The sequence below is a fragment of the Psittacula echo genome (assembly GCF_963264785.1).
Source record: "Psittacula echo genome assembly, chromosome: 25".
Classification (NCBI taxonomy): Eukaryota; Metazoa; Chordata; class Aves; order Psittaciformes; family Psittacidae; genus Psittacula; species Psittacula echo.
Genome location: NC_137760.1, coordinates 804,401 through 816,079, shown reverse-complemented (window position 1 = coordinate 816,079; position 11,679 = coordinate 804,401). Strand labels below are relative to the sequence as shown.

Genomic DNA, 11,679 nt, shown 5'->3' with positions numbered 1-11,679 from the left:
GCAGGCACCGCGCGGGTCGGAGACGGCGGCCCTGGAGGGTCAAACCGCGCGGAAGGCGGGCCCTGCCCGCGGCTCGATGACAGGTCCTGAGGTTCGGTGCCAGCACTCCGGGGTGTGTTGCCTCCCGCCCATTCCCCGAGGGCGGAGCGGCGTCCCGACGTCCCGACGTCCCGGCGCTCTGCTGCACAAGGTCGCGGGGCCATGGGGCTGTACGCGCTGCTCTGTCTCGCCTCCCTCATCCTCCTTCCCCTCCTCTCCCTCGCCTGGTTCCTGCTGCGCTCCGGCAGCGGCCCCAACCCCTTCGCTGCCGATGCCCGGCGCCCGCCAGCCCCGCTCGTCACCGACAAAGCGGTCCGCAGGACGGTCGTTAAGACAGGTACGGGAACCCCCGCACAGGACCTCCAGTACCCCTGTGGGATCCCTCCAATAACCCTGTGCGACCCCTTGATCCTCCAGTGGGACTTCCCGAACACCCCAATGGGACCCCTCCAGTACCCCGCTGGGACCCTCCATTCCCCAGTGGGCCCCCCCCCCATAGGACCTCCAGTCTCCCTGTGGGACCCGCAATCTCCGATGGGACCTCCCAGTCGCTGGTGGGACCTCAGCATCCCCCCGTGGGACACCCAATCCCCAGTGGGACCCCCCCAGTGCCCAGTGGGATCTCCCTAATACCCCTGTTGGACCCTGCATCCCCTGCTGAGAGCCCCCATCCCTCACTACAACCCCCTCAATCTCTCAGTGGTACCCTCCAAACCCCGGTAGGACCCCTTCATCCTCCAGTGGGACCCTCCCCCAATACCCCAATGAAACCCACCAAACCACAGCGTGACCCCCAAATCCTCAGTGGGACCCCCCCCCCAAATACCTCAGTGGGATCCCCATTCCCTGGTGGGACCCCCCCATAGGACCTCCAATCTCCCTGTGGGATCTCCAAATCCCTGGTTAGACCCCCAAATCCCCAGTGGGACCCCCCAATACCCTGGTTGGGACCTCATCATCTCCCAGTGGACCTCCAATCCCCAGTGAGACCCCCACCAATCTCCAGTGGGACCCCTCAGTGCCCAGTGGGACCTCCCTAACACCCCAGTTGGACCCTGCATCCCCTGATGGGAGCACCCCCTCCCTTATTACGACTCCCCCATTCCCCAGTGGGACCCTCAATCCCCTATGGGACCCCCTATCCCAGCTCCACCGGGACTAGGTCACCCCTTGGTGGCATCTTCCCCCCCCACCTCCCAGCACAGCATCACCCCCTGGACCAGCATCACCCCCCAGCACAGCTGGGCATTGCCCACAGCAGTTCCATCGCCCCCCAGCACAGATTCAGGGGTCACTTCTGGGTACCCTGCACATGCCCTGGAGGGATGCCGCTTCCACCACTGAAGATGCCCCCCATGTGTGTGTGTGTGTCCTGTGCCCCCTCAGTTTTCTCTGCAGACAAGGTGCCGGAGCGGCTCGATGCCATCGTGATAGGCAGTGGCATCGGGGGCCTGGGAGCCGCGGCGCTGCTGGCCAAGGCAGGCAGGCGGGTGCTGGTGCTGGAGCAGCACGGGAAGCTGGGGGGCTGCTGCCACACCTTCACCGAGAAGGGCTTCGAGTTCGACACCGGTACGGCCCCGTGGTGGGGATCGCATCCATAGCCCCGTGGCAACCCCTGACTCCCAGCCTGGGTTATACAAGTGCTTTTCTGCCTGAGCACGCAATATCCTGTGGGTTCCACACCCCAAAAGTCTCCTGCCACAGGGCAAGGCACGGCCGCTCACACCCCTAACCCCAGCCGCTCGTGATGTTCGATGGACCCAGCCCACTTCTGTAGAATTCCCCATAGACTGGGTTGGGCTGAAAGGGACCCTAAAGCTCCTCCAGCTCCAACCCCTGCCACGGGCAGGGACCCCTTCCACTGGAGCAGCTTGCTCCAAGCCCCTGTGTCCAACCTGGCCTTGAACACTGCCAGGGATGGGGCAGCCACAGCTTCTCTGGGCAACTTGTGTGGTCAGCCATGCCCCAGGGATATCACCTGAGGGCGTATTCTTTGACAAAGCCTTTCCAGCAAGACAAAGTCCAGCTCCACACCATTAATGTTTGGGATTAATGATTTACAGCAATACAGGCAGGAAAAACAGCAACGTGGAACAGCGTTCCCAAAAGCTGCTAAAAACCATGTCATTGAGCACTTTCCCCCTTGACCTAAAGCGGTGGGAGGGTGTTTCCCAACTTTTCTCTTTCCCCTCCACATGGAAAAATAAGAGGAGGTTCCTTGTGCATCCTGGGGGTGTGAAAACAAGGGAACCCCCCCTAAATCAAAGGGAAATCACCTCTTCCAGGTATCCACTATGTGGGGCGGATGCAGGAGGGCACCAGCCTGCGCTTCCTGGTGGACCAGCTGACAGAGGGGCAGCTGGAATGGGTCCTGCTCCCGCCTGTGTTTGACGCCGTGGTCCTGGGGGAGCCTGGCAGTGCCAGGACCTATCAGCTCTATTCTGGGAGGGAGGGCTACTTCCAAGGCCTGAAGCAGCAGTTTCCTGGGGAGGCGGCTGCTATTGAGGAGTTTGAGCGGTTGGTGAAGGTAAAGGGGGCTTTTGGGGGTGGTTTTGGAGATAGTTTTGGGGATGGTTTTGGCTCTGGTCACCCCCGAACACTCAGCTACTGGGCAAGTGCATGTGCTGGTGAGGCACAGCCTGCCCCTGTCTGGCCCCATCTCCCCTTTCTGCCTCAAAACCCTGGAGTTTGAACTCCCCTCACTGAGGATGCTCATGGTCCTGTGGGGTGTGCTGGGACACCCATGAGCTTCAGCATCTCCGTGGGGTGATGCTTCAGGGCTTCCCCATGGGGTGATTGCAGTCATCAAACCAGTGCTGAAGTAGTGTTAATTGTGCCTTGAAACCCCCACCACAGGGAGCTCTATGGGGGAGGAAGAGCTCCCTGTGCCCAAAGCAACCTGGGATGCTGTTGTCTCTGCCAGCCAAGCAGTGAATTGGATAGAATCCTGGCATCCCAGCCTGGTTTGGGTTGAAGGGAGCTTAAAGCTCCTCCAGCTCCAACCCCTGCCACGGGCAGGGACCCCTTCCACTGGAGCAGCTTGCTCCAAGCCCCTGTGTCCAACCTGGCCTTGAACACTGCCAGGGATGGGGCAGCCACAGCTTCTCTGGGCACCCTGTGCCAGCGCCTCAGCACCCTCACCCTCAGCACCCTCACCTGAGCAGCCTCCTCCTTCCCGCAGAGCGCCAGCAGAGGCTCCCTGCTCTTGGTCCTGCTGAAGCTGGTGCCGCGGGCGCTGGCAGCCCTGTTCTGCCGCTCGGGGCTGCTCCCCCGCCTCTGCCCCTTCTTCCGCCTGGCGTCGCGCAGCCTCAAGGAGGTGGTGACTGCTCTCACGCCCAACCACGAGCTCAGGGCCATCTTCAGCTACATCTTCCCCACCTATGGTAGGTACCCAGGGGGCTCCGGGCTGCTCGCTCCCTGCTCCTCCCTGTTTCTCACATCCCACATCCGTCCTTCCCTGCAGCGCACCCAGGGTGTTCCTCGTCCTCACACCTTTAGGATAAGCCACAAATCCCCACGGTTTGGCACAAACTCACCTGACCTGTCTCACCTCTTTCTCCAGGCGTGGTGCCCTCCAAGGCCAGCTTCTCCATGCACAGCATCCTGGTGGACCATTTCCTCTGTGGCGCATGGTATCCCAAAGGAGGGGCTGGTGAAATCGCCTTCCACACCATTCCTGTTATCCGGAAAGCTGGAGGCAATGTGTTTGGAAGGGCACCAGTGCAGAGGATCCTGCTGGACTCCCAGGGCAAAGCCTGTGGTGAGCATGGGATGGGGCACCCGTGGCTGCTCCCTGCTGTGGCATTGCTTTGAGCCATTCCTCCCTCTCCCACCTTTCCCTTCCAGGTGTGAGCGTTAAGAAGGGTCAGGATCTGGTGAACATCTTCGCTCCCATCATCATTTCGGATGCCGGGATCTTCAACACCTACAAATGGCTCCTGCCAGCGGAGGCACAGGCATTGCCTGGTACCCCAGCACCGTTGGGCTTGGGTTGGGTTTCACGGGGCTGATGGTGTTAATCCTGCTCTGAGCCACAGCAGAATCCTTCTGATTGTTCCTTAGACATGCTCAAACCTTGTGGCTTGTGTTCCAAACACCATCTCTTGCTGGGCATTTCATCACAGGGGTTTTAGTGGAACCAAAATGAGCTCACCCAACCTGGTCATGGTTAGCAAAGCCTTGGCTTTGCTGCTCCATCTCCCTAAAAACCACAGCAGAGCACCCCAAAACATGGGGCAGTCGGTGGAACGTCCGCATAACGTTGGGTTTAGTGGTGGCACAAAGTCTTCATGCTGCTTTGGAAGGGGCGCGGTTGGGGGGGAGCGTTGTGGGCACCCGCATGGTTGGTCTCCAACCACCCAACACTTGCAGAATTGGGTTCAATGAATCCAAGAGATGAACCAGTTCCACAAGCCAGCATGGGAGCAACGTAGGTAGGAGTGGGGCTGCTTCTAGGAGAAACCACTTCTCCATTGCTGAGGATCCCAGAGAATACTGATTTTCCCCTTCTTCCCTCCTTATCCAGAGATCCAGTCCCAGCTCCGCATGGTGACGCACGGTGAAGGGGGTTTCACCATCTTTGTAGGTCTTAATGGCTCAAACGAAGAGCTGGGGCTGGAGCCCACCAACTACTACATATATCAAGGACATGACCTGGACGAAATGTAGGTTTGGCTTCACCTTGGATGTGCTTTGTTAAGCATAAAGAGATGAATTCCAGGGTGGTGACGCAGCAAAGGCTCCTGATTGATCCTCACTGCACGGGGATTCAGTCAAAACAAGTCTTGTGGGTGAGGTTCGGACCAAACCCTCCTCCAACCTCTGCATCTCTCTGCAGGATGAGTCGCTACCTGTCCTCTTCCAGAGAAGAAGCTGCCAAGAACATCCCTATGCTGTTTGTCAGCTGCCCATCGACCAAGGACCCCACCTGGGAAATGAGGCACCCAGGTAAGGACTGGAGCCCAACCACACACACTCTGGAAACCACTTGGAGGCTTGGTTGGGTTTATGGCTGCACACAAGGGGTTCCTCCTCACATCGCCATGGTCAGAGCTGCTGAGCAGGTTGCTCATGGAGAGCGGTCTTCAAGGGGCCTGGATGAAAGGACCACAGAGGCCACACGGGGAGAGTTGTGGCAGTGCAATGGTGTCATGAGGGTGAGCAGAGGGACACCAGCCCCAACCTTGTCCTGCTGCAGGTAAATCCACGCTTGTCGTTGTGACCTTCGCCAGATATGAGTGGTTTGAGGAGTGGAAGGACAAGCAGGTCCATAAGCGGGGAGATGACTATGAGGAGTTGAAGCAGACCTTTGTGAACACCATCATGCAGACTGTCTTCAAGCTGTACCCTCGCATCGAGGACAGGGTGAGGACACCGGGGCTCTCAGGTGCTCCAGCTCTTCTCCTGGGTCTCCTTTACTCAGCCCCATGCAGTGAATGTAGGAGCTGGACATGAGGTGACACCAACCCATAATCAACCCCTGACCATGCCTGGTGCGAGGGGAAGGACGGTCCTCCAGGACCATGCTGGCACCAAGCTTGGCCAGAACCACCGCAGGGTGTGCAAGGAAACCCATCCCAACCCACACCCCACAAACCCAGCTCTCTGGAGCTGGGACACCCCACACCTTCACCCCTCCGCAGACCACGTTGTCCCTTTGTCCCCTGCAGATCGAGTACCTGTCCAGCGGGACGCCCCTCACCAACCAGCACTACATCGCCAGCCCCAAGGGGGAGTTCTATGGCGCTAACCACGACATGGCCCGTCTGCAGGCTGAAGCTATCGCAGCCGTGAGGGCGCAGACGCCTGTCCCCAACCTCTACCTGACAGGTACCATGGCCAGCACCATGAGAACACCTCTGGGGAAGCGGGATAGGAGGGGAGGAAACCTTCAACCCTGCAATGAACTGAGGGGATGAGGCACCACTGTGCCATGTGGTGATGCACGGGCACGTCCAAGTTGCATGGTCCTAATGGGAGGAGGAAAGGGCTGGGCCTCCTCCAGCTCCTGGGTGCTGTCGCCATGCCTGGTGTTGAGGAGTGGCTGAGCAGGATGAGGCCCTTTCCCTGCTGGGAAGGAGGAAGGGGGCAAACAGGGACCGTCGGTGTGTTGCAGGGGGGGGTGGTTGGGGATGGCAATGCTGCAGCACTGCTGAGGGTCAGCTGGGGATGGAGGACACGGGACCATCGCTGCTTCCCACCCAATTCCAGGGCAGGATCTGTGCGTGGGGGGCTTCGCGGGAGCCCTGCAAGGAGCCCTCATCTGCGCCAGCTCCGTCCTGGGGCGCAATCTCTACGTCGACATGGGGCGGCTGAAGAAGCGCATGGAGGCCACGAACACCAGGAAGAGGGACTGAGACCGCGGGACCGGGACCTCCTCTCCCACCGGATCACCCCCACTGTAGGGATTGGTGCACGTTTGGGAGGTTGCCAGGAGGGACAGGAACCAGCTGACCCTGGGGAGGTGCTTAGGCAACAGATATAAGGAATTGTAACTGCGCAATAAATCGTTGTTGACCCGCATTCCGTGAATGCTCTATGTCTTTGAACACCCGTGGGCTGCGGAGGAGAGGCTCAGCACGACTTTATCATGATTTCCTCTGAGTCTGGGCTTTTTTGGTGTTGGGTTTTATTTTTTTTCCCTTCCCTGCATTCATATCTGACAAATTCTTTTTTTAGATTTAGGATTTTAATTTTTGTCACTGAAATGTGAAGAGTCTCAGGCCAGGACAGATAAAAGGGCTTTGCTGTCTTTGCTTTAGTGCAAAGATAGGAGAACAGCAGAAGAATGTGTGCGAAGGACTCTGAGCGCAGAGTGCCAAACCCCAAGGGAAGGTTCCACACTCCTGAGGATCCTATGGGAGGGCTGTGCCGGCCTGGCAATCCACCCTCGCTTTACCACCTCAAACTCCATCTACGCACTGTCTCTGATGCCCGCACTTGGCTGTCCTGGAGCATGGCTCACAGAGTGCGAGTGCCCAGCCCCTGCTCCCACAGCGGAAGAGCCAGGATAGAAAGCTGGTGCTGGGCATCACCTACCCAGGGTGAGCGCTGCACCAGTGTCACCTACATGGCAATCCACCCTTGCTTTGCCACCTAGAACTCCATCTGTGTGCTCTCTTTGGTGTCCCGTCTTGAGCATCCTGGAGCACAGCTCAAAGAGTGTCAAACGAGCATGTCCTGCTCCCACAGCCAAGAAGCCAGGACAGAAAGCTAGTGCTGGGCATCACCTACATACAGTGAGCTTCTCAACGGTGCAGCTAACATTGCAGTCCATCTCCATTGCCACCTAAAACTCCATCTGCATACTGTCTCTCTGGTGCCCACTCTTGGGTGCCCTGGAGCACAGCTCACAGAGTTTAAATGTCCAGCCCCTGTCCCAAAGCAGAAGAGCCAGGACAGAAAGCTTTTGCTGGGCATCACCTACGCACAGTGAGCTTCCCAACAGTGACACCAACGTGGCAATCCACCCTCACTTTGCCACCTAAATCTACATCTGCGTAATGCTTCTCCACTCTGGTGCCCGCTCTTGGGCATCCAAAAGCTCAGGTCACAGAGTGTGAACATCCAGCTGCTACTCCTACAGCCAAGGATCTAGGGCTGAACGCTGGTGCTAGACTGTAGGGATTGGTGCATGGACGGGAAGCTGCTAGGAGGGACAGGAACCAGCTGACCCTGGGGAGGTGCTTGGGCAGCAAATATAAGGAATTCTAACTGCGCAATAAATCGCTGATGACCCGCATTCCGTGAATGCTCTATGTCTTGACCCTAGTTCGGAGGGAACTAGTGCTTCCGTCCCTCACCACACGAGTAGCGAGAAACTACAAGTGGTGACCCCGACGTGATAGTGATGGATGTGCGCCACGTGGTACAGGTATTGAAGGCCCTCGCGCAGTGAGCTGGGTTGCCGAAGGCAATAAACTCGGAGCCAGCGGGCCACTGCATCCAATGGTTGCGAGGCCGGGGGGCGGTGGAGGCCCCCGTGGACATATTAGATACCTCCCGATGGGGACAGATCCGCCAAGAGCTTTTGGAAGCGGTCTTGGCTGGGGAAAAGAAAGCAGGAGATCTAGGGGAGACGTGGGGTGCCATCGAGATAGTTGTCTCCAGGAGAGGAGCTGCTGGAGCGGCTGCAGGACACGGAGGCGCTGCGAGTGGAGGAGCCGCGGGTGCAGACCTTTGCGCGGGAGCTGTGGAGGAAGGTGCCCCGGGAGGCGCGGCCGGAGCCCCCGGGCCACGCGGCCGAGCGGGCAGCGCTGGAGCTGCAGCGCGACTGCCAGAAACCGCGGCAACAGCAACAGCGGCAGCAGCAAGGAAAACGGGAAGTGGAGCGTTGTGAGCCCTGGCAACACTCCCCTTTGTGCGACAGCGCAGGGGACACGGGGGTTCCCCACACCGAGCGACAACAACCCTCAAAGCCTACCCTGGGGGAATCCTCCCTACTAACGACATTGTCTTTATCCTTGGCTACCAGGCTGGAGTGTTTAGTTTGTTTTTGATTTTCTAGAAAAAAAAAGAAAAAAACCCCAAAACCACAGCAATTTAATGTACCCTTATAGCCTTTTGAACACGTTGTGTGAGTGCCATGGCGGGCTGTGGACTTGGGACCCCATCTACAACTCTCTGTGATCCACATGTACTGAGACTTTTTATGGATATTGCTGACCACTTCTTCCCATGTAGGCTGGCCACCTGCATCGGAATGAGTGTGCATTTTGGTCAGTGTAAAAGCCCAGGGCTCGTGCGATGTGGGGGAGGCAGAGCCTCTGCGGGGACACTCGCTAAAGCTGAGCCTGCAACCTCACACTGCGATGATGCTGCTTGGAGCTGGTTTCTTGATTGTCTTCACAGGGTCCTTACGCCACATTCTGTATGAGGGACCGTATAGTGGGAATAATGATTGTCTGGGGTTTGTGTTTCAAATATTGTAATTGTATGGAGTTTGCTTGTGGGATCCCGTGTGTGTGTGTGTGTGTGTGTGTTGAGGGCGGACAGTGTTCTGTGTATTTCTTGTTGTTGGGTTTGTGTAAAAGTTTTAATGGGTAGCAGATTAACATTTTGGACAAGAAAGGGTTAATGCAAAGTGCTGTTGCTGGCAGGTATTTATGGCTGCTGCTAAGCAGGCAGGCAGCTGTAGCTTCACATTCCTTTTCCACCAGAATGCCTTTGAATCACTTTAACCCAACTCCTTCTCAAGAGCTGATAGCCTGGGATAGGGGGTGTGTTTGTGTCCTCCTACCTACAGGTCCATGGCAGCTGCCTGCAAAGTTTGTCAAGCCTTGCCATGAGCTGGACAGACAAGTGGAGGAACCCGATGCCTCAGCTACAGGAGCTGACAGTGAATACCCCGAGCAGAATGAGATAGAGGAGGAGAAATATAAATGATTGCCAACCTGATGAAGTTTAACCATGCCAAGTGCAAGGTCCTACACCTGGGTCGGAGCAATCTCAGGCACAGCTACAGGTTGGGCAGAGAAGAGATTCAGAGCAGCCCTGCAGAGAAGGACTTGGGGGTGCTGGTCAATGAGAAAATGAACATGAGCCGGCTGCAGTGTGCGCTCGCAGCCCAGAAAGCAACTGTATCCTGGGCTGCATCAAGAGGAGCGTGACCAGCAGGTCGAAGGAGGTGATCCTGCCCCTCTGCTCTGCTCTCGGGAGACCTCACTTGGAGCATTGTGTGCAGTTCTGGTGTCCTCAACATCAAAAGGACATGGAACTGTTGGAACAAGTCCAGAGGAGGGCCACGAGGATGATCAGGGACTGGAGCACCTCCCGTATGGAGACAGGCTGAGAAAGTTGGGGCTGTTCAGCCTGGAGAAGAGAAGCTGCGTGGAGACCTCAGAGCAGCTTCCAGTGTCTGAAGGGGGGCTATAGGGATGCTGAGGATGGACTCTTCATCAGGGACTGCAGTGACAGGACAAGGGGTAACGGGTTCAAACTGAAACAGGGGAAGTTTAGATTGGATATAAGGAAGAAATTCTTTACTGAGAGGGTGGTGAGGCACTGGAATGGGTTGCCCAGGGAGGTTGTGAATGCTCCATCCCTGGCGGTGTTCAAGGGCAGGTTGGACAGAGCCTTGGGTGCCATGGTTTAGTGTGGGGTGTCCCTGCCCATGGCAGGGGGTTGGAACTGGATGATCTCAAGGTCCTTTCCAACCCAACACATTCTATGATTCTAGGATTCTATGAAAAGCAACAGGAAATCCACCCTGAAAAGGTCCCAGCCCTTCAGACACCATCTCACCCCTTGGTGGGGTTTGCTTTGATCTAAACAAGCCCTCATGGGCCATGGACTTTGTCTCCAGAGGTAGAACTGGATGGGTTCTGCCATCCAGGTTCTGCCATCTGGAGGGCTGCTGCCCTCCCCACAGTGACAATGCTGAGGCTGTAAAGGTCAGCTCATGCTCAAGCTGGTGATGCGGCTGCTCAAGGAGTCAAAGCCCAAAGCCTAGCAAAGGAAGGGCCAATAAACCAGGGCAGGAGCTGGAGGTTCACTTGGCTCTTTGGTACCATCAAGAAGCACAGAACCCACCCCAAGAGCCTGCACAGCTCCTGTGTGGAAGGTCCTGGTCTGTGATGCAGGGATCGGTTGCAAGAGGACAGGGCCCTGTGCAGGATGAACTCCTCCACCAAAGCAAGTCTCATTCTGTGCTCATGCATCAACCTCATGCACTGAACCTGTACCACCTCTCCCCGTGGGCTCCTGGATAAGCAGATGTGTTGGTTTTCCTTCAGTCCCCATAAGCAGAGCCCAACCCTGCTGCCAGATCCATTTGAGTTTCCTTAGTGCTCAGTCCTGGACTTCAGCTCCTGGGTGCGGTGCAGGCACCACACCACAGCCCAGCTCAGTGCTCACCATGGCCCAGCATGTGGGGTGGGATGTGAGGGACCTCCAGGGTCCCTTTGGACAAGGGCCTGTAGGGACAGGCCAAGGGCAATGGCTTTAACCTGCCAGAGGGGAGACTGAGATGAGCTCTTAGGCAGAAGCTCTTCCCTGGGAGGGTGCTGAGGCGCTGGCACAGGGTGCCCAGAAGCTGTGGCTGCCCCATCCCTGGCAGTGTTCAAGGCCAGGTTGGACACAGGGGCTTGGAGCAAGCTGCTCCAGTGGAAGGTGTCCCTGCCCGTGGCAGGGGTTGGAGCTGGAGGAGCTTTAAGGTCCCTTCCAACCCAAACCAGGCTGGGATCCCATGAAATCACCCTGAAGACACCCAGCACTGGTGCTTTGATCCATCCCCTCATGTATTAGAGCTCAACCCAGCACCCCCATGTGCAGATGAAAGGAGAATTCCCATTTGAACTCCCCATTTCCACCTTTTCTTCCTCCTTCAAGCTCTCTGCAACCCCACCAACAGGAAAACAAGCGCCGCCCTTGTTTCAGCCCATCCTCTGCTCTCAGGGCTGGGCTGGACGGGTGCAGGAAGGTGCAATTCCTCCTTTCAGTCTCCCAGAGTCTGCTCAGAGGCGCCGGGGCTGCGCTGGGATCCTCCTCGGAGCCTCCCTGTGGGGGAAAGTGGAACCACAACGGGAAGGATCCCAGCGGAGCTCTGCACAGCTTAAAACTCTATTTAAAGAGGAGGAACAACCCGGCTCCCGTCCTGAGCCGCTTAAGAGGAGCGGGGCTGCAGACCAGAACCGCCTCAAA

At 57.4% G+C, this 11,679-nt stretch overlaps 1 protein-coding gene across 3 annotated transcripts; it reads left to right on the top strand.

Annotated features, from left to right (window-relative positions):
• Nucleotides 1–50: 50 nt before the first annotated feature.
• On the top strand, nucleotides 51–9,410 carry RETSAT (retinol saturase). 3 transcript variants are annotated; one of them, XM_080634598.1, is made up of 11 exons: nucleotides 51–376; nucleotides 1,426–1,608; nucleotides 2,325–2,566; nucleotides 3,221–3,422; nucleotides 3,602–3,799; nucleotides 3,886–4,005; nucleotides 4,625–4,703; nucleotides 4,877–4,986; nucleotides 5,237–5,403; nucleotides 5,709–5,868; nucleotides 6,250–9,410. In XM_080634598.1, exons 1-11 carry the CDS (start codon nucleotides 202–204, stop codon nucleotides 6,393–6,395), a joined length of 1,782 nt encoding a protein of 593 aa, XP_080490724.1. In that variant the 5' UTR covers nucleotides 51–201; the 3' UTR covers nucleotides 6,396–9,410. The 3 variants fall into 3 exon arrangements, with proteins under 3 accessions (XP_080490724.1, XP_080490723.1, XP_080490725.1); XM_080634597.1 differs by having other exon boundaries at nucleotides 4,565–4,703; XM_080634599.1 differs by lacking the exon at nucleotides 1,426–1,608 and having other exon boundaries at nucleotides 4,565–4,703.
• Nucleotides 9,411–11,679: the final 2,269 nt, after the last annotated feature.